At 43.7% G+C, this 22,506-nt stretch overlaps 1 protein-coding gene across 2 annotated transcripts in view; it reads right to left on the reverse strand.

The window, feature by feature from the left end:
- The window catches only part of LOC148476983 (ATP-binding cassette sub-family B member 5-like), a 118,445-nt gene that overhangs the window by 62,245 nt on the left and 33,694 nt on the right, over nucleotides 1-22,506 (reverse strand). For both annotated transcript variants that reach the window (XM_088457391.1, XM_088457390.1), the window contains exons 3-7: nucleotides 19,639-19,760; nucleotides 15,576-15,636; nucleotides 11,600-11,750; nucleotides 2,678-2,720; nucleotides 541-732 (exon numbers count right to left, since the gene is read on the reverse strand). In XM_088457391.1, coding sequence (XP_088313517.1) covers nucleotides 541-732; nucleotides 2,678-2,720; nucleotides 11,600-11,750; nucleotides 15,576-15,636; nucleotides 19,639-19,760 — 569 coding nt within the window. The remainder of the gene's footprint in view (nucleotides 1-540; nucleotides 733-2,677; nucleotides 2,721-11,599; nucleotides 11,751-15,575; nucleotides 15,637-19,638; nucleotides 19,761-22,506) is intronic.

Below are 22,506 nucleotides of genomic sequence, written 5' to 3' on the forward strand. Positions count from 1 at the left end.
CTACCCTACTAGGGTAAGCGGCACCACCAGTTCAGATTGTTTGTGTCATTGGAGGGCAGTTTGATACCTCGAGTGTTGTGATATGGGTTGGCAGCTGGCCCCATCTAGGCCTGGTGATTTGTGTTTTGGCAGATGGTGATACTCTGAGCGGGGCCGTTTTTTCTTCTTCACTACAGTATACTTTCTCTATCAACTATTTATCTATAATAAGTAAACTGACCCTTTTTCCTGCCAACATATGTCTCAGTGTTATTTTAATTTAGATAAGTGTTATTAACTGCTTTGGTAAGTGTGGGATGATACCAGCCATCAGTGAGTTTATAAAGTGTCATGTGGACAAGAATAGACTATACTGTAGGGGGTATATTTACTAAAGTGCGGGTTTATAGAAATGGAAGTGTTGCCCATAGCAGCCAATCAGATTCTACTTATCATTTATCTAGCACCTTCTAGAAGATAGTAGCTAGAATCGTATTGGTTGCTATGGGCAACACTTCCACTTCTATAAACCTGCACTAAATTTACCCCTTGGTCTCTTACTGTGTAAGACGAGTGTTCAGTTCTCCAGATTTGGTGACATCAAACCAGCTCATTTCTTTGGATAATACTGAATGGAAAAACATTTTCCTCATCTTTCGCGTCTGTCTGGCGGCAGCTAAAACCCACAGGGAAACCTGGAAGTATCCAAAGATTATAACAGCAGCTCCTATTCCAACATAGTACAAGGAAAACCTGGGGAGAGATGTAGAAAGTAACCTCATAATAATCCATAATACACACATAAGAAAATGGAGCAGCAATTAAGGAACCCATTTAAGAACCATTGGGATTTTTCACCCGATAAGTATAATGTCTTATCATCGCTATTCATGTCAAAAACAAATTATACTAATCACACCAGGGACAGGAGCTCCGACAGGATCCCGTCCCTGCAATGTGTAAAGCTAATGCGATCAATTTACTTTGTGCTACAGTACCCCCGGTGGCCTACTGTGCATGCGCAGCCATCAGGTATGCACAAGTGGCCATTACTGTGATGTATGACGTACGTTTCACCCTCTGCTGGGCTTGATCACATACAGCGGCTGTATGTGATCAAGCCCAGCAGAGGGTGAAACGTACGTCATATGTCACTTCCGGGTACTCATGGTGCGCACATGAGTCACGGCATCAGGCACTCATCAACACAGGAACCAGACCAGAGATCAGCCCACCGCAACACCACACTTCTGTGAAGGTACATTATCTTTTTTCAACACTCTCTCATCAGGTTGCGCACCTCCCTTACCTCCCTGCAATGTTTTTTAACAACAGGGTGGTGGGTGGTAGCGGGTCCTGACAGCAAGAAGTGTCTCAATACTATACCTCTGTCTGTCCTACCAGCTGCTCTCTCACCTCCCGTTCTCTGGACTAGCATCCACACAGGATAGCAGCAGAGGTAGTTGGGTCATAGGTGCCAGACATTCCTTCTCCATTCTAAGTATTTACCAACACTCATTCTATACCAAACACTCAGGAAACTATATAGAGGTTTATTATGTGTATAGAATCTGCATTTAAAGGCACAGTGATTAATGATAATACCAAGACCAGAAAACCTGGCACTGCTTATACTGCAAAAATTTGAGATACAAACTTGTTACCAAATATAGACACTTTTAGGAGTGTTGATAGTATGTACAAAATTTGCATCTGAAGTGTTGTTAATAAGTACAAAATTTGCATCTAAAGATACAGCAATTATTTACCTAGACCAGAAAACCTGGTACTGCCAATAACTGCAGACTTATTAAACCTGAGATATAGTGTGCTATCATAGACAAATGTTTAGATGACCATCAAGAATGTTGCTAATGTGTTTGGAATCTGCATTTAAAGGTATTGCGACCATTGGTATTGCTGAAACCAGAAAATCTGGTATTACAACTATATATGTTTAAAGCACATATCTGGCAACTACATGTCAGATGCCTTGGGTCTGTCTCTGGTATTCTAGCTACAGTATTTTGATATATACATACAGGCAAGTCTATATTGTCTTTTGAACCTGCAAGTTTTATATATCTGTGGAACTGCATATGAAAATGTGACTGCATTTTCAGACTAAGGTCATCTGTGTTTTTCTTAGGTGTCTGGGTATGCATCTTTTTTCTTTGGTTACCTGTGAATACTATGTTATATATTATACACAATAATTTAACTATTCGTGCCTATTAATATTACATCAACACCTGCATCTGAGCAGCGTGGTTAATAAATATTTTTGCCCAACCATTAGGGATCGCTTCTCTGGGATATCTTCCCATTATCACTTGATAAGAAGCAATTGTACCCTATTGTCCCTTTATAAGGACAATTTTTTCTGTGTGTTTTTTCTGTTTTTTCTATGTGTGTCTTTATATGTTTAAGTATATCTATTAAATATAAGTATTTGAAATTTAAATAAGAGTGCCCCCAAAAAGAGGTTTTTTCTTTTTTGTTTTGCTCGCTTGCCAAAACCTACCCATACACTCTATAAACATAAGCCCTGGGGAGCACCACCAACAATTAAGATTTATACAACCTGGTATTGCTCTACCTTAATTTCAGTTATGTTGGTATACTATATCAAAAATAATAAATATTGATCATATTACTAAGTTTGGTGGAGGTATTCCTTTTTTGCTTTGAAACTTACAGATTCATCTGTTCAGATAGTGGTTTGAACTGAAGACAATCAGCTGTTTAAAAAGAAAAAAAAAGGGAAAGTTACTGTTTTGTATCAAAGTTACTGTTTTGTTTCAATGTAGATTTTATTACATCACTAAATGCTTTATTACACCTTGTGATTGTTTTCATCATTATTTAGGCAACTACTGTATAGTTTACAGTAACTTCCAATATTTGAATACGTAACAATATATCCCTTTCTTTTGCAACAAAAACATAAATTATGTGGTGGTCTCCAATATAAAACACAATTGCATATAATCTTACATGTGTATTTTGAGTTGCATGTGTCAAATATTAAGTACAGTATGCAGTCATATAAAGATGTGCCTAAAGCATATCCTGGCTGCGTCCTCAGTAACAAGGGTGGGCTCAGGGCAGGGCTGTTGCTGGGTTCACTCTGATCGCCTTGATTGCCCGACTGATGCCCCTGGATATGCCACTGCTTACACTTGTATTTTTGTAAATGTGTTACTTTATGTAACCATGGTACATTGTTGCCATGTTTACCCGGTCTTCTACCTTTACTAAGTATGGGCTGTGGAAATTTGTGAAACCTTATAAATAAATGCTAATGATAATAATAATAATAATAAAAGAGGATACGTGGAGAAATTGCCCATAGCAACCAAATTCTACCAGTCATTTTATAGAATGTACTAGATAAATGATAGAAACGGTTACTATGCGCAACTTCACTTGTCCTCTTCAGAATGTTTGATACATCTCCCCAATTATCTTATTATAGGTAATGTCAGCTATTTATTGAAATATTTACATTAGTCATGTATTCTAAATGGAGATGAGCGGCTCAGATTCATGAGAATCCAGCAGAACAGGATTTGGGGTATCCAAGTAGATTGGATTGGTTCTCAAAACGAGGCAATATTTAATTTTACTGGAAATGTTGGATCTTGCGTGTTTTGGGATTGCATATAAGTAGTTCTGCTGCAAGCAGCAATACTAGTCGACATTAGATAGACTTGTAGGTACAATAGTTGGAGTGGGTGGGAAGGGTGTAATAGAAAGTATGCATCTTTAATCTGTGTGTCATTGTCAGACACTAGCAACTGCAATCTGCAAACAGTCTCCTGTTACTGTGTATGTTTCTTTGTCAGACACTAGCTAGCAACTGTAATCTGAAAGCAGGCTCCTGTGTAAATGCAGGTTTGTTAGAACTTGAAATGAGCTGCACTTGCGTACAAATATTTTTCACAAGGGTATCTATCTACACTGCAGTATATACTGTGAGGACAGAGAGTTTACTGTGAAAATGCTTAGCTAACCAAAAAATACTGTGCTGTGTCTGAGTGAGCTGCACCCCAAATAAGACATCTTTTTGTGGTTTAAAATAATTCTCAAGTGTTTTAATTCAATTTAGACATTTAAAGAAAAGACTGAGTGTTTTTGAGAGACAGTGTATATTACTGTACTTACTGGATGTTGCAGCCCCATCAGCTGCACCCAAAAAATAATAAAAGTGGAAAAAAATATAATTTTTCTTGGCTTTTAATAAAACTTCATGGTAAAAGTAACAGTCCCATATTTCCCTATCTTATTGTATGTTGACTTGGTGAGGAGGCAGTTACAAGTTCAAATACAGTAGCTTTATTCCTGTCCTGGTATAATTCAACCATAAATCAGTCTATAGAAGAACCAAAACAACCCAATATTAGTCCTTGCAGTCATAGTACTACTTCATCATCTGCTTTTAAAAAAGGTCATGGAGTAAGAAGGTATAAGGAAGGGCACTCCATATCTAAACAATGTTTGACAATCTTTAAGATTCCCTTTATGAAGGAAAAAGTTACTGCCCAAAACTTAAAATTGCCAACATGCCATACACCACACGCAGTGGTAAGGCAAGGTTGAGACCAAGGACTTTATTTGTGAGTTGTGGTCCTGCTACTCCTCTTTTATGCATTAGAATGCCTATTGTGAAAGCCAGGGTCAAGCACAGTTAGGCATCTTCTGTAACCCCGCATGCAACATCTTCTCATTCTGAGTCTAGATCTGTCACCTCTAATACAGGCAAGTCAGTGCACAAAAAGAACACTAAGGGAGGTATCCAATTAGCCCCGAACATTGTTCAGGCGCTAATTGATCCCCGCGATCGGTGAAAAACAGGGATTTTTTGCAGATTTTCCCCATTTTTCGTCAATGTTTTTTTTCTCCCTATCCTATTATTTGGAACAAAATAATAGAATATATCTCACGAAAACACATAGGGTCCATGATAAGCTTGCAGACCTATGTGTTTTCACTTTTTTGGGGTGAAACAATGGCACTTATCCTGGATTCTTTTTTGTGGTCACATCAGGTCCCACATAATATCCACGATAAGTGCCGGTGTCGGTGTACATTGTAATCCCAGAGAACCCTCTTACTACCATTGCTGAACATTCTGCAGATGTGAGGATGAGTAGTAGTAAAGAAAGTGATGATGATGGCTTAGACATAGAAATTGAGGATTCTACTTTGGAAATACAACAGTATGATGGGGATAATGATGTATCTGACACTAATGAGGATGATGATGCATGTAGAACAAGTTGATAATATTCAAGAGGATGATATTGCTTGTAAGTCAGCTACCAGTGGCAGCACTTCATGCCAGTGATAAGAAATGCATTGCCATGCCTGGGCAAAAGACCAAAAAAGCCACCTATCATGTGTGGTAAAAATGTTACCCAAATACTGACAACATTTGTCAAGGTATCTGTACCATTTGTAGTACCAAAATAAATAGCGGTAAGTATGTTAACCATCTAGGCACCTCCTTCATGTTACGTCATTTGCAGAGAGTTAATTCAAGTTTTATATCAAAATTTGGAAAATCATACATAATAACAAGCAGTCCATGATCAGCTACCAGCAGCATGGATAAATATACCAGAACATATAATCTCCACTGCTAATACCTTCATCATCAACCTCCTCATTAGCAATCGGAGATAGTCCTGCATCCAATTCGCAAAGGCAAACTGACTCCACTAATGCAATCCACAATGCTGATGGGGGTTAATCTTCATCATAGAAGGGGACCAAGAAGACTAGTAGTTTCAAACAAAATTTGACTGTAAAACAATCATTTGTAAGAGGAACCAAGTACGACAGCCGCCATCCTGTTGCAAAGCGGATCACTAAAGCCATGATGGCTGTGTTAGCATTAGATCTGCGACCAATATCCGCAATCAATGCATCTGGTTTTAGACGATTAGTTGAGGCCATGTGTCCATGCTACCAAATTCCATCTTGATTCTATTTAACCAAAACAGCAATTCCACAATTAGGGGTGTGTGTCTGTGTGAGCAGTGCTACTGCACAGAGCGCTAAGGGGGGCGGGGCTAGCACAGGAGGCATTACCCTCTTGTTACGGCACTGACAGTGACAGCCCCCTGGGTGGGTGTATCACCGTCATCCGCAGTATCTAACACACAACACCACTTCACTAAGACACATACGGGTGCCAATCTGAAAAACTCAGGGATATGATAACAAAATGACTTACTCCACTAAGACTCTCTTCAGGATTTGTGCTTTCTGGTCATGCAAGTAGCACTGTATGAGCATTACATCTGCATCAAGTTCAAAACATACCATGTATTTGCACAAACAATAAACATGGTGGTTCTGAATTTCATAAAAATGACAGGTTTGTGCAGGAGATGCTGGCTATGGCCCATAACATTCTTCAGCATTTTTGCCATTCAGCAACTGATGAGGATGAGTCAACTCAGAGCACCACAGAGAAACATTATGACATCTGGTCAGGCTTAACGGAACTGCCCACATATATTGACACCTCTACCGTGACCCAATCTGATACAGTAAGCGTCAATAGAATGGTGGAGGATTACTTTAATGATAATGTACAAATTAGCATCTCACACAGTCCCTTTGAATGCTGGGCGGAAAAAAGGCAATTTGGGGCCCCTTGTACAAACCAGCTTTGGTGTACTTAGACTGCCCACCCTCCAGTGCATACGCAGAAAGAGTGTTTAGAACAGTTGGGAACCTAGTGAGCGATCAGTATACTGATGTTTATCAAAATGAACTACAAATTCTATGAGTAACATCTTTGCCGACAATTATAATCAGAGACTGTAATAGTAGAATCCAGTAGGGGTGAGCTAATATTGTGATAATATTAATTACAGAGATGAGGGTGATAATGAGGATGATGAAATTTTGTACCACTTTTCATTATGGGCTTTTACCAGTATTTTGTGTGTTTGAGAGACACCATATATTACTGTACTTTTACTGGTTGTTTTGGCCCCAAATAAAATTATATTACAGGTTGAGTCTCCCATATCCAAAATGCTTGGGACCCTAAGTTTGTTCATCACAACATATTTTGTCCACATACAGAAGATTAATTCATGTTTCATATACACCTTATGCACACAGCCTGATAATATTTTTAATAATTTTGTGCATTAAACCAAGTTTGTGTACATTGAACCATCAGAAAGCAAATGTGTCACTATGTCAGTCATGCTAAAGATATCAGATATGGGAGACCCTACCTGTAGTACAAAGCAAAAGCAAAGTTTCTGGAGACAAAGTTACAAGTCTCCACGTGATTATTGCCACTATGCTCCCGTACCATGAATGTGAGTGGTGATTATGACAGTACTAGTATGCCTGTGGCGAACATTTCGCCAATTTGAACCCAGAACATATGTACGTAAAATGCTTCGCTAGACAATGGCTAGATCATATGTTAATACGATGGAATCGGGTAATAAAAGATGTGTGTTAAACATAATTGGCTAAGCCACGCCCTTTTATGCTTTTTTGGTGATTTTTCTATTGTAACATTTGCCAATTTGTAAGTGCGATGATAAATTTGGTCATGGACTCTGAAGCAAAATGGATCGTTTCCAGGGGGTATTGTAAGCTGAGCCCCTATAGATGCAAATGATAATGCACTGTTACTCTGCCTCACCGTTTCCCAGCCTCCCACCAATCAGCGGCTGCCGGCAGCAGCGTTGCTTTCGAGGTGCAAACCCGGTGTTGATTGGCTGGGATTTGTGAGCCTGGAATCGACCTGTTGGAGAAAGTAGGTGAGGAAAGAGCGCCCCCTACAGCAGCAGCCTCACGTGTTGTGCCGCCTGCGTGCCCTCCCTCATTATGTAATAGCTACGTCACGCAGCGAGGCGGCCAATCAGGAGCTGTACTGGTAAGAACGTAATCAGTGTCTGCACATGGCTAGGGCACCAGATCCATGTGAGAGCACAGACCACCAGTAGTGTGTGAGAACAGCAGCTGGTAGCAGTCACCCTTATCCCTCTTCCCCGGGTCACTGTGCCGGCTCTGTGCTCTGGTAGTTTTCTTGACATTTTAAGGTTAGCTATACTAAAGCATTTATTATGGTTTATGTCGATTTTTTTTCATCAAATTTTATACAGTTTTATTCAAAATTCTGTAATTTATTGCTGATTGAAATGCCACATTGCTCCTCACAGAAAACACATATGGCACATTGCTCCTCACAGAAAACACATATGCCACATTGCTCCTCACAGAAAACACATATGGCACATTGCTCCTCACAGAAAACACATATGCCACATTGCTCCTCACAGAAAACACATATGCCACATTGCTCCTCACAGAAAACACATATGGCACATTGCTCCTCACAGAAAACACATATGCCAGATTGCTCCCCACAGAAAACACATATGCCACATTGCTCCCAACAGAGAACACATATGCCACATTGCTCCCAACAGAGAACACATATGCCACATTGCTCCCAACAGAAAACACATATGCCACATTGCTCCCAACAGAAAACACATATGCCACCTTGCTCCCCACAGAAAACACATATGCCACATTGCTCCCAACAGAAAACACATATGCCAGATTGCTCCCAACAGAAAACACAGATGCCACATTGCTCCCAACAGAAAACACATATGCAACATTGCTCCCAACAGAAAACACATATGCCACATTGCCCCCCACAGAAAACACATATGCCACATTGCTCCCCACAGAAAACACATATGCCACATTGCTCCCCACAGAAAACACATATGCCACATTGCTCCCCACAGAAAACACATATGCCACATTGCTCCCCACAGAAAACACATATGCCACATTGCTCCCAACAGAAAACACATATGCCACATTGCTCCCAACAGAGAACACATATGCCACATTGCTCCCCACAGAAAACACATATGCCAGATTGCTCCCAACAGAAAACACATATGCCACATTGCTCCCAACAGAAAACACATATGCCACATTGCTCCTCACAGAAAACACATATGCCACATTGCTCCCAACAGAAAACACATATGCCAGATTGCTCCCAACAGAAAACACATATGCCAGATTGCTCCCAACAGAAAACACAGATGCCACATTGCTCCCAACAGAAAACACATATGCAACATTGCTCCCAACAGAAAACACATATGCCACATTGCCCCCCACAGAAAACACATATGCCACATTGCTCCCCACAGAAAACACATATGCCACATTGCTCCCCACAGAAAACACATATGCCACATTGCTCCCCACAGAAAACACATATGCCACATTGCTCCCCACAGAAAACACATATGCCACATTGCTCCCAACAGAAAACACATATGCCAGATTGCTCCCAACAGAAAACACATATGCCACATTGCTCCCCACAGAAAACACATATGCCAGATTGCTCCCAACAGAAAACACATATGCCACATTGCTCCCAACAGAAAACACATATGCCACATTGCTCCTCACAGAAAACACATATGCCACATTGCTCCCAACAGAAAACACATATGCCAGATTGCTCCCAACAGAAAACACAGATGCCACATTGCTCCCCACAGAAAACACATATGCCACATTGCTCCCCACAGAAAACACATATGCCACATTGCTCCCCACAGAAAACACATATGCCACATTGCTCCCAACAGAAAACACATATGCCAGATTGCTCCCAACAGAAAACACATATGCCACATTGCTCCCAACAGAAAACACATATGCCACATTGCTCCCAACAGAAAACACATATGCCACATTGCTCCCAACAGAAAACACATATGCCACATTGCTCCCCACAGAAAACACATATGCCACATTGCTCCCAACAGAAAACACATATGCCACATTGCTCCCAACAGAAAACACATATGCCACATTGCTCCCCACAGAAAACAGCTATGACACATTGCTCCTCACAGGAAAAAATAAAACATGGCTGGCCCCCACAGGAACAAAAAAAAAACACATTGCTCCCCACTAAAAAAATAAAACATGGCTGGCACCCACAAAAAAATATGATGACCATTGGTCAACCTAAAACTCACACACTGCAGAGCTGTCAGCATCGGGCGACCAGGCAGACAGGCAGGCAGCCAGTAGAGAGAGAGAGCAGGCTGGATGGCTGGAGGAGCGAGAGGGAGAGAGGGAGGACGGCGGCCAACGAGGCGTGTGTGACCTGTGATGTCACGCCACCACGTCTGGGCAGGGGATTCGGAATGTTACACCGCTGGCCGCGTTCAAAACCCAGCAGCGCCAGCCCGATATGGAAGGAAATCCTGATCGTCTAGAAGGTAAGTACTTAGTAACCTAACTCTACCCCCTAACCCTAACCCTCCTTTAGGGTGCCTAACCCTAACCTCCCCCCCCGTGCCTATCCCAATCCCCCCTCTAAGTGCCTAAACCTAACCACCCCCTTTCCCCGCCGCCTAAGCCTAAGTCCCCCGGGGGGTTGCCTAACCCTAGCCTCCCCCCGGAGGTGCCTAACCCTAACCCTCCCTCCCCCTAGCCTAAACCTAACCTCTAGGGGGGTTCCTAGCCCTAAATCCCCCCCGGGAACCCTAAACCTAAACCCCCCCCTACTGCTATCTGCGCTTGGCGCCCGGCATCCCTTCGATTGGGATGCCAGGCGCCAGTCTCCCGGCATAGGTTAGTTAACCCTCGCCGGGATTCTGTAGTCTAGATGCCAGCGGTCGGCATTGTGACCGTCGGCATCATAAACGTATACCTGGGCAGGTCATGGCCTGGGTGTGCCTGAGTCTCCCAGAGGAGCTCAGTGGCAGCTTGGGCCACTGTACTGTAAAATGTGCCTGGCAGCTCTGACCGCGGTAGCACACATCACAACCACCCGCAGTACACTAGTGTGCTGCGGCCCGCGGTTGAAAACCGCTCAGAAATAATTTTTTTATGAGTGAATTAGCTGTGCTGACCGATCAGCAGTGATCAGAAGCATGGCAGACACTGGGGGAGGGTGCAGGGAAGCAGAGGGACCAGAAGGTCCTTCTGAGAGTAGCAGCTGCGGGAGTATTCACTTCCTGCAGCCGCCCAGACTGTGTATCTGACTAGTCGCATCGTTTGAGACCAGATCAGATAATGGACAGCTTGGTGTGGTTGAAAACGATGTGACCATGCCAGGCAAGTGGTTAAACTGCCTTGTATTCATGCCACAGCTCTGTTGCTTAGTTTTCGTCAGCCAGCTCACTGCAGCCTTTGGTCATTATTGGTGAAAACAATATTGTGAGCTGCGAGGCGGTCAAAATTGGCTGGAAATGACTGGAAATTAATATTATTGATGTTTGTAATACTGTAGGAACAAAAACAGGCCCACATTACATGGTTTTACCTGTTTTTATCTATTTTTAAAGAAATCCAGATCCAAAACTAAAACACAATAATGATTTAGAACCAAAACCAAAACACAGGGGTCTGCGCACATCTCTAATTATAATAATATTTATGAGCATACATTTCCATGGTGCTTCTGCATTTCTATCAAAGGTATAATAAACAGTTTTTTTATGTTCATTAATTACTAGTTTTACTGATAACCAGGTTGTAGTAAATCTGGGAGTAATAAAAGATAATCATATCATCTTACTTGTATTTTGGAGGGATGAGTTATAACACACTATGCTGTCAGTCATTTCACCAAACACAAAGAACATTAGGGGTTGGCAGATACCATTCACAACTGCTCCAAGGAATCCAATAATCATATAGAATATATCCAGCCCATCAGCATATCGAAACTGTCAATATAAGAAATGAAAAGTTAGTATAGCAATTATCATTTTACAGTGAGCAATGGGCCTGATTCAGCAGAGAACGCTAATGCATTCGTAGCTGCGATTACGCACGGAAGGCAGCTGAGAAAATATGCTAATAGTTAAAAAGCTTACCAGGGCAAAGGGACGCCCACTGCTGCCTTCTTATCTGTGGCCGACGTCGCGTACCTGCATAAACATTGGTACCATTGACCAGAGCCGTAACTAGACTTTTTGGTGCCCTGTGCCAGAGAGAGCATTAAATAGGGTGTAAAAGGGCTATGACCTCATGGGGAAGAGCCAGGGAAAAGCCAGGGAAATAGGAAAATTGACAGGCCCAAACAGCGCCCCCTGCCCTGCGGTGCCCTGTGCCATGGCACAGGTCACACCACCCTAATTACGGCTCTGCCATTGACACACAGCAGGCAGTCACACAACATGTACGACAAGTCTGACCAGCTGCAAACACTGCAGCTCTCCTCGCACACAGAGAGGTCTCATGCTGCAAAAGCAATTGCAATGGCTAATTTATGCACCCCGACGGAACAGCGTTTAAATGGTCAGATACGCCTGCGTTCACCTAACCACCCCCGTTACCTCCCCCAAATGCTGACCACATGACAATCACTTTGCGAATGGATCCTATGTCTGTACATAATCGCAGAGCATTCGCGATGCGTGCACAGTGCGACTTACACACATGCGCAATTGCAAATAAATCACCCAATCTGCGTAAATCGTAGAATTCCATCCACTGCTGAATCAGGCCCAATGTATGGTATCTTAGCTCCACAATCAGCAGGGTATATGTGAGTAGGCTCCTACACTGTAACTGTTCTACCTTATTTGAGACCCTTATTTGGCAAGATTTACCAACTGCGCAAACTTCTGGTTCCAATGTCTAACTATGATTTTAACTCCTCCATATACATTTTATTATCCTGCACTCCTGTCCTATTCATTATTATTATTATGAACAGCTACATTTATTGCGCCAGCATATTCTTTTACAAATTATTCATTATGTTTTCTGTAGCAAAAGCACTGGAAAGGTTGTCAAGGGGAGATATACATGCCCCAGGTTTTTAGCTTCTGTCTGGTAGACAGAAGCTGATTAGCAGCCTTGATTCCCAGACACCTGTGAGAGGCTGATAAAGGGTATCTCACTCTATGAAGTCTCTCACTGCCTGGGGAACAGTTCAGAGGCCTGTTGAGAGACACTGTGATTACTGAATGTAAGTGCTGTGCTGAAGACTTCTGTTTTGTAAGAGGGACATTAGGTCCCTCTGAGAGAGGGAATCATTTTGTTTACCTTATGCCGGACAGGCCAGGATTTACCTTTATGTGTTGTTTATTTTTATTCTGCTAATTAAAACTAGCTGCAGATACTTGTACCAAGGCCCTGGACTTGTGAACTGCTACTTGGCTACAGCATGACAAGGGCAACAGTTCACCTAAACAGACGGAACCCTTATACTGAATTTTGACACATATCTCTCTGTTTACAACTTGGCTTGCTTTTGATACTGTTCTTTCTCAGCTGACCTTTCCCTGGTTACTGCCTAAATGATATCTTGCTGCCAGCCTGGATTGTCTGACTCATCTTAAATTGCTTCCTGCATTGACCTTGGCTTGTGTATGCAGTGAGGCTGCTGTGGTGCCTGCCCTATCCATGGACTGTTTGACTACTATACTGCCTATTACTTATACACATTTCTATCATGTATTCCTGTCACTGCACCGTGGTGTGCTAAGCAAGCCTTCCTGGGCTCTCCAGGTAATATTATTAAGTTCTTAATATGCTGTCTTCCTGCTGACTACATCTATTCTGCAGAGACAAGATGTGATAATGTTCTAATGATCCTCTGATTTACTTATAACATGTATACAAAGTAGGGCCCCATTGAAAGCAGCTACTCATAAGGGCCACCATCTTTGAGTCACTGTGATGTCATTGCAGAAAATAGCTACTTTGAAGGCAAGGTGATTTTATCTGCACTTTAGTAACATGTTGGTGTTTATTATTATTATTATTATTATTATTATTATTATTATTATTATTATTATTATCATTTATTTACATGGTGCCACAAGTGTTCCACAGCACCTTACAAAGTACATAAACAAATAGGTTGACCAGTGACTTACAGCACAATACAATACATGACGAGGACATGAATAATATACATTGCTACATTAGCGACCATAACACCCAGATAAGCAAAGCAACCAAGTGTTAGCTGCCCTAGTCGGGAGCAGGGCTGCCATCAGAAATTTTGGTGCCCGGTGCTGACAAAGTAAGCAGCCCCCCCCCGGGGTATAGGGCAGACTTGGGAGGAGTTGTGGATAATGTGGGTGGAGCTACTTCGGGGATGGTGCATCAATTGGTGTGTAAATCAGGGATGGCTAGACATAGTGGAGGGGGGGCACAGGGTAGAGAAGACTGGATATTAATGGGGGGCACAGGGCAGGGAAGTGGATTGGGGTGGCAAAGGGCAGGGAAGGATGGTTTGGTCTAGGGGGGGGAAAAGGCAGGGAAGGCCGGCTGGACTAGGGGAGAGGCAGGGCAGAGAAGGCTGGCAGGCTGGCTAGACATAGGGGTGCCGCAGGGAAAACTGGCTGGACTAGGACAGGGAAGACAGGCTGGTTGGCTGGACTAGAAGGGGGAGGTAGTGCAGAGAAGGCTTGCTGGACTGGGGGGGTGGGCAGGGAAGGAATGCTGGCTGGACTGGGGGTTGGGCAGGGAAGGAATGCTGGCTGGACTGGGGGGTGGGCAGGGAAGGAAGGCTGGCTGCGCTGGGAGGAGTGAGCAGGGAAGGAAGGCTGGCTAGACTGGGGGGGTAGGCAGGGAAGGATGGCTGGCTGGACTGGGGGGTAGGCAGGGAGGGATGGCTGGCTGGACTGGGGGTAGGTAGGGAAGGAATGCTGGTCGGACTGGGGGGTGGTCAGGGAGGAAAGGCTGGCTGCACTGGGGGGCGGGTAGGGAAGGAAGGCTGGCTGCACTGGGGGGGCAGGGAAGGAGGGCTGGCTGCACTGGGGGGGCAGGGAAGGAGGGCTGGCTGCACTGGGGGGGACAGGGAAGGAGGGCTGGCTGCACTGGGGGGGCAGGGAAGGAGGGATGGCTGCACTGGGGGGGGCAGGGAAGGAGGGCTGGGAAGGAGAGGGCTTAGGGAAGGCTGGCTTTATTCGAGTGGGGGCACGAGACAGGGTCAACGCAAACATACAATTACCTGAGAAAGGGGCCAGGGTGGCATCCGCGAGCAATGCACCAGGCGGTAGGCGGAGAAAAAGCATCTGAGTTGCGGCATTAGAAGTATGGAGCCGGCTGTGATTGGCTCGTGTAACGGCAGCCAATCAGGAGCAGCCGCTTTTGATTGGCTGCTGTTCCACAAGCTGTGATTGACTTGCGTCCAGCTGAATACTATTGAGCTTGCCACGAGCCACTCACAGCTAGCTGAAAAGCAACCAATCAGGAGAGGAGCAGCTTCTCCTGATTGGCTGCCGTGACGCGAGCTGTGATTGGCTCGTGGCCGGCTCCATAGTAGTGCAAATGCAGCAGCACCGATGCTCTTCCTCGCCGCTGCCACCCGGGCCCCCTATGTCTCCGGGCCCGGGACAGGAGGCCCGGCAGTCCCTCCCTGATGGCGGCCCTGGTGGGGAGTAAGAAGTAGATGAAAGTAAAGAAAGGAGAAGAGGGTAGAGGGCCCTGCTCGTAAGAGCTTATATTCTACAGGCATCTGGTTACTTTATGAAATCCAATATAGTTTTCATGCTGTATTATAAAAGTTTCCATCTTATATAGTGACTTACAATTTGAATTGGACCAACCGTCTTCAGTTTTACTTTTTGTTGATTTTTCTCATTTTCTTCCCTTGGAGAAGCATTGAATGATTTAGTAAACAACCACGTGCAATGAAAGCCTTTAGCATTAACTTTTATATTACCTGTATCAGAAAATGTTTCTAGTAATACGTGAGAACTGATAATAGACTGTGACTGTGCAGTATATCTAATTACCTGATAACTATGTGTGTGTTGCCTTTGGCTAAATGCACTGATTGATCCAAACATAATCTGGTCATTCGGACATATCCCTGAACTGTGGGGCTGATTCAGAATTGTACGCTATGCCGATGTTTTCACAAATGGAGCAATTTTTTGTCACTACGCATGCGTCTGAGTTGCACTGCAAAGTACATTACCGTAGTCGCACGCCGCGAGTCTGTAATCGCAGTGTGAGTGGCAGGGAGTATTTGGGTGAGGCAACGAGGAGTGTCAGCTAAAAACGTAGGCGTATCCTATGTGAGTAAATAGCCAGATTTACTAGCCTGAGTATGGCCAGCATAACAACCTGATGTAACATTCTCAGATTGCTTCACTATGTATTATTTATTTATTTATTAACAGTTTCTTATATAGCGCAGCATATTCCGTTGCGCTTTACAATTGTCAACATTGATAGAACAAAACTGGGTAATAACAGACACATATATAGGTAGGAAGGCCCTGCTCGCAAGCTTACAATCTATATGTATGGACCTGAGCCCATGTCATTCAGGCAACTATCAGCTAAATAATTCTATTTTCTGACATATAACAAGCTCTTTAGAAATATCTGACCCAATCAGTTATTTAGATACATCACACAAAATCACTATACACACAAATACAAACTATACTCAGTTTCACACTTCTTTTCAAATTCCAAATATAAAATTAATATATCCTAATGTGACTTATTATTAGAGATGTGCGTCGACCCTCGTGTTTTGTTTTTGGATCTGGAACTACCCTGGTTTTGGATCTGGATTGGTTTTGCCAAAACCTCACCTCCATGTTTTGTTTTCGTGTTTTGGTTTTGGATCTGGATTTTTTCTTTAAAAATCATAAAAACAGCTAAAATCACATAAAATTGGCCTATTTTTGTTCCTACAGTATAATTAACCTCAATAACATTTATTTTCAGTAATTTCCAATCAATTTTGACCACTTCACAATATTATTTGCTTCACCTAGTTAAGGCCAAAAGGTTGCATCCAGCTAGCTGGCTGACTAAGCTAAGTGACACAGTGGGCGGCACTAACATGTGGCAGTTCAATTTCTAATTTCCAACACGGATACAGTGTGTTATACAGTGTGGGTTGGATACACCAATAGTGCACTTACTGTGACGGTTGCTGACTGTGTTCTCAGTACATGGAATGGCAGTGCTGCGGTGCTGGCAGTGTCCTTAGTGAAGGGTACCAGTGATGTTGGCAGTGCAGGCGTGCCAGCAGTGTCTTTAGTGCAGGTTTGCTGGCTGTGTCGGCAGTGCAGGGGTGCCAGCGGTGTCTTTAGTGCAGGTTTGCTGGCTGTGTCGGCAGTGCAGGGGTGCCAGAGGTGTCTCAGTGCAGGTTTGCTGGCTGTGTCGGCAGTGCAAGGGTGCTAGCAGTGTCTTTAGTGCAGGTTTGCTGGATGTGTCGGCAGTGCGGGGGCGCCAGCGGTGTCCTCATTGCAGGTTTGCTGACTGTGTCGACAGTGCAGGGGTGTTCTCAATGCAGAGTGCCGGCGGTGTCGGAAGTGCAGGTTTGCGACGGGGTAGCCGTCGCTCGGGGTCTCGCACCAAAGGGTGCGTGCTGTCGATGGTGAGTGACAGCACGCCCCCTTTGGTGGGCGTGCCGGGGACGTGGCTGCCAGACGGAGGCGTTCCCATGGGAACGCCTACCATCTGGGTCCGGCCCCACTGACATCACTAGTGATGTCAGTGGGAGTGATTTTGGCTCTGATAGAGCCAAAATCACTCCTGGGCTTACGGCCACGAGACCCTACCGCAGGGTATCGTCGCAAGCTCGATGGTCGCGGTGGTCTTGACCATCGCGACCATTATCATGGACGCTCGCTATAGCTGTGGGTGGTAACCCACAGCTATGCGAGCGTCCAAGAAGCCGCTCCAAGTTGAGGTAGGAGGGCCCTGATTCAGAGCGAGCGCTCTGGTCAGAGCGTGCGGCTCTGAATCAGGCCCAGAATCCTCTGCAGTAATAAGTAACCCTACAGTACAATTTTTGATACAATAGCTATTATGATTTTAAAAGCAAGCCAACATTGGGACAAATGGTAAAAATGTTGTTTTTGTACTTTTGTGCCACAAAGGTATTTGCCAGAAAGTTTGGTAATCTCACCTTCCCCCAACAATTAGGTAACTAAGCTGTCATACAGGGGGAGATGTATCAAACCTTAGAGATACAATGGAGAAGCTGTTCATAGCAACCAATCAGCATCTAACTGTCATTTTATGGACTGTGCTAGATAAATGATAGCTAGAAGCTGATTGGGTGCTTTGTGCAACTTCTCATATTGATCTCTCAAAGGATTGATACATCTCCCCCACAGGACAGTAAGCTATAATTGCTGTGAAGCTATGAATGCATTAAAAGCACAGATCATGGGGTTGAGGGACAATGTGAGTTGAGGTCCCCAAATGTGTTTACAATTGGAGAAGCGAGTTGATGAAGGTGTTATGTTAAATTTAGAAGAAACTGAGATATTTACAGTTAAAAATAAATTATTAGAACTTAAGAAAGAGATACAGCACTTTTATCCACAAAATATATCAGTAAATAAACATTTAAAATAACATTGTTACTATGATCCATACTTGCCGACATTTCTGCAGGGGGATTCAGGAGGGGGCTGGCAGGTCCATCCAGCAGGGAAGGTAGGGGCGGTTCAAGTAGGCCGAGCGGGGGCGTGCCGATGCGATTGCATCATAGTGGCCCCGTCCCCCGCTTTATAATGCCAATATTACTGGCATCAAAAGGCAGGGGGCAGGACTACGATGACACGATTCAGCGCAAATCGCATCATCGCACCCCCGGGACTGCACACTTTTGCGGCTGGAGCGGAGGTTTGCGGGGTGCCGGCAACCATTCTGGGGGCCTTGCCTGGTCTTGCAGGTTGTCAGAAGTGGCACACAATTTTCGGGAGGCTTCCGACAGTCCCGGGAGAGTAGGCAAATATGCTATGATCCATAAGCTATAACACCTTCATCCATTTTTTTATGCAGAGGAGCAAATGTTTACAGGGCTCCTTCCAATAACAGTTACACTGTGCTTAAAGTTCCTGATTCAGAGGTGGACGGATTTGCAGAGCCGGACACACAAGCAGCTGTGCAAATCCGTCCAACTCAGATGCAAATGCAGAAAGAGCTGTCAGACACCCCCTTGCTGCAATTGCGATCCCAGCACTGTGACCGACGACGCAAGCTGGGATCACCATCTGAACCATCACGACCAATGGGCGCAATGGTTGCTCCTTTGATCAGGCTGCGGGAGCTGAAGCGTTCTGCAGCCTGGCCGGTGCCTGGTCACACAAGAGGCCAGGAATCTGCATCTGCCAATGCAGACCCTGGCCTCAATCCTCCCGTAAAACGGAGGTGACATGCCTTCGTTTCCAGGAACGGCAACCAGGCATGCCCCTGTTCTGCCCCCCCAAACACTGCGGCTTGGGGGGGTCTGCAAGCAAGATCGCAGGACCCGTTCTGCACGTGCGTAAAATGCCTAAACTTCGGAGATGTGCGTTCATCCTCAGATGAACGTACATCTCTGTATTAGGCCCAGGGTTTTCTTATGTGCCCATTGCATTAATCTATTCTAATAAACACAGACAGGAAATATATGTAACCCATTGTAGTGTCATGTCTTCCTAAGTAACGGGAGTAAGTGAGCGATTATAGTTTGCCACACATATATTAGTCACTAAGGAAAAGACACTATCACATTTCCCACTTTATAAAACACTACTATTAATGAACATATACTATAAGCAGCTATAATTAATTAATATAATCAATGAAAACAACACAGATGTGAAAATTAATCTCTAATATTGTACTTACACGTTGTCTTCTTGTACTTCATCCAGTAAGGTTTGTGTTGTAGGGAAAGTGTTATCACCCTTCATACCAATGGTATCTGGGTCAGTCATTCTTTCACTGAAGGCACGCAACCAGGAAAACCACTGAAAAATGGAAGGGTGACATGGGACAAAACCATGTATAAAGTATCACTTTACCTAGAGCTACCTAGTTATCAGCATCATAGGAGCACACTTTTTTAAAAACATGATTAAATTATATATGAATTTGAAAGTCAATTCATATGATGTAAATGAATATACAGTAACTAGCACAATCTATTAAATTCCAATCAGCTCACTGATTCAGCCCAGGACGCCATCCCGATTCAGTTGATATCGACCGATTTTGTCTGGACTGTGCATGCGCTGGAACCACAGTATGCATGTGCCACGATGCTGCTGCAGCCCCAGTCACAGTGCTGGGAAAGCCACAGCCTGACTGATAGGATGTGGTCATCTGGTGGCAAGAATGTGGGCACGTCTCCTCTGTTTCTGCTGTGTGCCGAAGCCAGCGACTGCATTGTCCAATGCAGCTTCACTGGCCTCAGTAGCTGGACATTCAGAGCAGCCTTAGGATTGCTCAGATGTCCGATGGTCTGGCCGATGGTGATCCAATGCTGCATCTTTGGACGTAGGCATCGGATGTGATTAGCCTGCAGTGTGCGTCTTTTTGCAAAAGAAGCCTCCGGCTGTATTATCATAACTTTTCAGATTTGCCACGGCCGAAGAGGCAGCACCGATCAATCCTACGTCCATCTCTAAATCAGGCCTAGTGTCACAATACGTGAGGAAAGGAAAGTATTTGTGCCCGGGGGAGACAAGCATTGGCCCATGGGCAATGCCAATCTTTAAAATTTAATTTTAGAACACAGGGGATGATTTAACAAAAGACAAAAAGCCTTTTTTCTTGAAGAAACAGATATTGAGGTTTATGTATCAAGCAGTGAAAAACGTGAAGAACTAGACCAATGGAGAAGTTGCCCATAGCAACCATTCAGCTTTGAAGTAGCATTTATCAAGAACCATATACAGTATAAAATAATAGGTAGGAGCTAATTGGTTGCTATGGGCAACTTCTCTATTGGTCCACTTATCCACGCTTTTCACTGCTTGAAACATAAACCCATTGTCACCAGCGAAAGGGTTATTTTCCCTTCCCCTTAAATAGTAATAGTACCACTAGTGAAAACGCCTGTTGGAATCATCAAGGCAATACTCCTAGGGGTAAATTTACTAAGGTTCTATTTTGGTCTATTTTGTGTTTTCTGAGATAACCCCGTGATTTTACAAATCTGAGATTTATTACAGCCCAAACGGATGGCAAATCACAGGTGAAACATGACTTAACAAAAAAATACACAGCGATACACCACTGGACAAAACTTATCCTTTACAAGGACTTAAGTACAAATTACAAGTTTACTAAGAATTGTGTTTGTCAAATCGATCAAAATTACACCAAAATCGGAGCTCAATGCACAAAATCAATCAGGGACAGACTGGGGCTGCTAATCAGCTGGCCCGGCAATAGGTGCATGACTTCGCCTCAAAAGGGGAGTGGTTACACTTCACGGGGCATGGCGTGAGTCATTGTGGCTTGGCCGAGGCGGAGCTGCTCAGCCAGGGTTTAACACCAGACCAGCCCATCTTGCCATCGGCCCTTCTGGCAAATTCGTTGATTAGTAAATATGGGTTTCTGGTCGTATAATATTCCGATGAGCTTCAAACACGATTCTTAGTAAATGTACCCTTTCTCTGGTAACTACTCCCTCAAATGGCAATAATAGAATAGGAGCACTTACAACAATGCTTTATTCTTGGTATAAAAACATGTTACCTAGCACTGCATTGTTTAAATTAGTTTAAATTAGTTTTAATTCTAAAACAGAAAAAAATAAATACAGTAGCTGTCCAAGCGGAGAAGGGTTCTGGGGCCTGCAAGCTATGGCAACTTACAAATATTCAACAAGTCCCAAAATAAAAATATAAACTTATATTAGATAAATAAAATTAAGTTAAATATATACATAATGATGTTGGTGTGTATTTTTATTTAAAAAAATCTGCAACAGAAATTATATATATATTATTATTATTTTTAAAGCCGAGAGGCTTGTCAGATGGGTCCTGGGTCTGGGCCAGAGTAAATTTAGACTCAGAGAAATGGTTCCTTGCTTACTTACTATCAGCAGGGAGAATGACAAGGATTTCAGGTGAATCTTTGTGTTCATTTTATGAAACCCTATAGGACAGAGCATCAAATAATAGTATTAATATTTCCTGATCTATGGGGCTAATTCATTGCCGGCTTTTGGCAGCTTCGTGGGATCTGTCTCAGAGGTATCAGCCTACCGTGGGATGATCTCTAATCTAAACTGGCTGGTAGCCAGTGGGGTCATTCAGTGACAAAGTTAGAAACAAATCTAGGAAAATTAGAGGCAGGGGTCACAGTCCAGATAGTTAGTAAACAAAGCAATGTTCACAGGAATAGCTGGACTAGACTGCAAGAGCACAATGATCAGACAACTAGTGCTCTGTTCCCAGCCTTATAATGAGAGTGTAGGGGATTGGTTACAGACAAGATGTGGACAGTGAGCATGCTCAATGGAAATTTGTGATGTCCAAGATCTTCTGAACAAGAGCTTTGACGATCAGCTCCAGGGCCCATACATCTAGCAACATTTTGTCCGATCCTGCATTTGGATCGGAAACGCCATCGATTTTTTCGGATCTGTCGGAGGATCGGTGAAAACACATATGTTAAATATTACCGATTTGCAAATCACGATCGTATTTTGATCATGATCGGCAAATCCGTGAAATACTGAACTGGTGTATGGGGGCTTTA

Source organism: Taudactylus pleione, unplaced genomic scaffold (genome assembly GCF_031769625.1).
Source record: "Taudactylus pleione unplaced genomic scaffold, aTauple2 ptg000758l, whole genome shotgun sequence".
Lineage (NCBI taxonomy): Eukaryota > Metazoa > Chordata > Amphibia > Anura > Myobatrachidae > Taudactylus > Taudactylus pleione.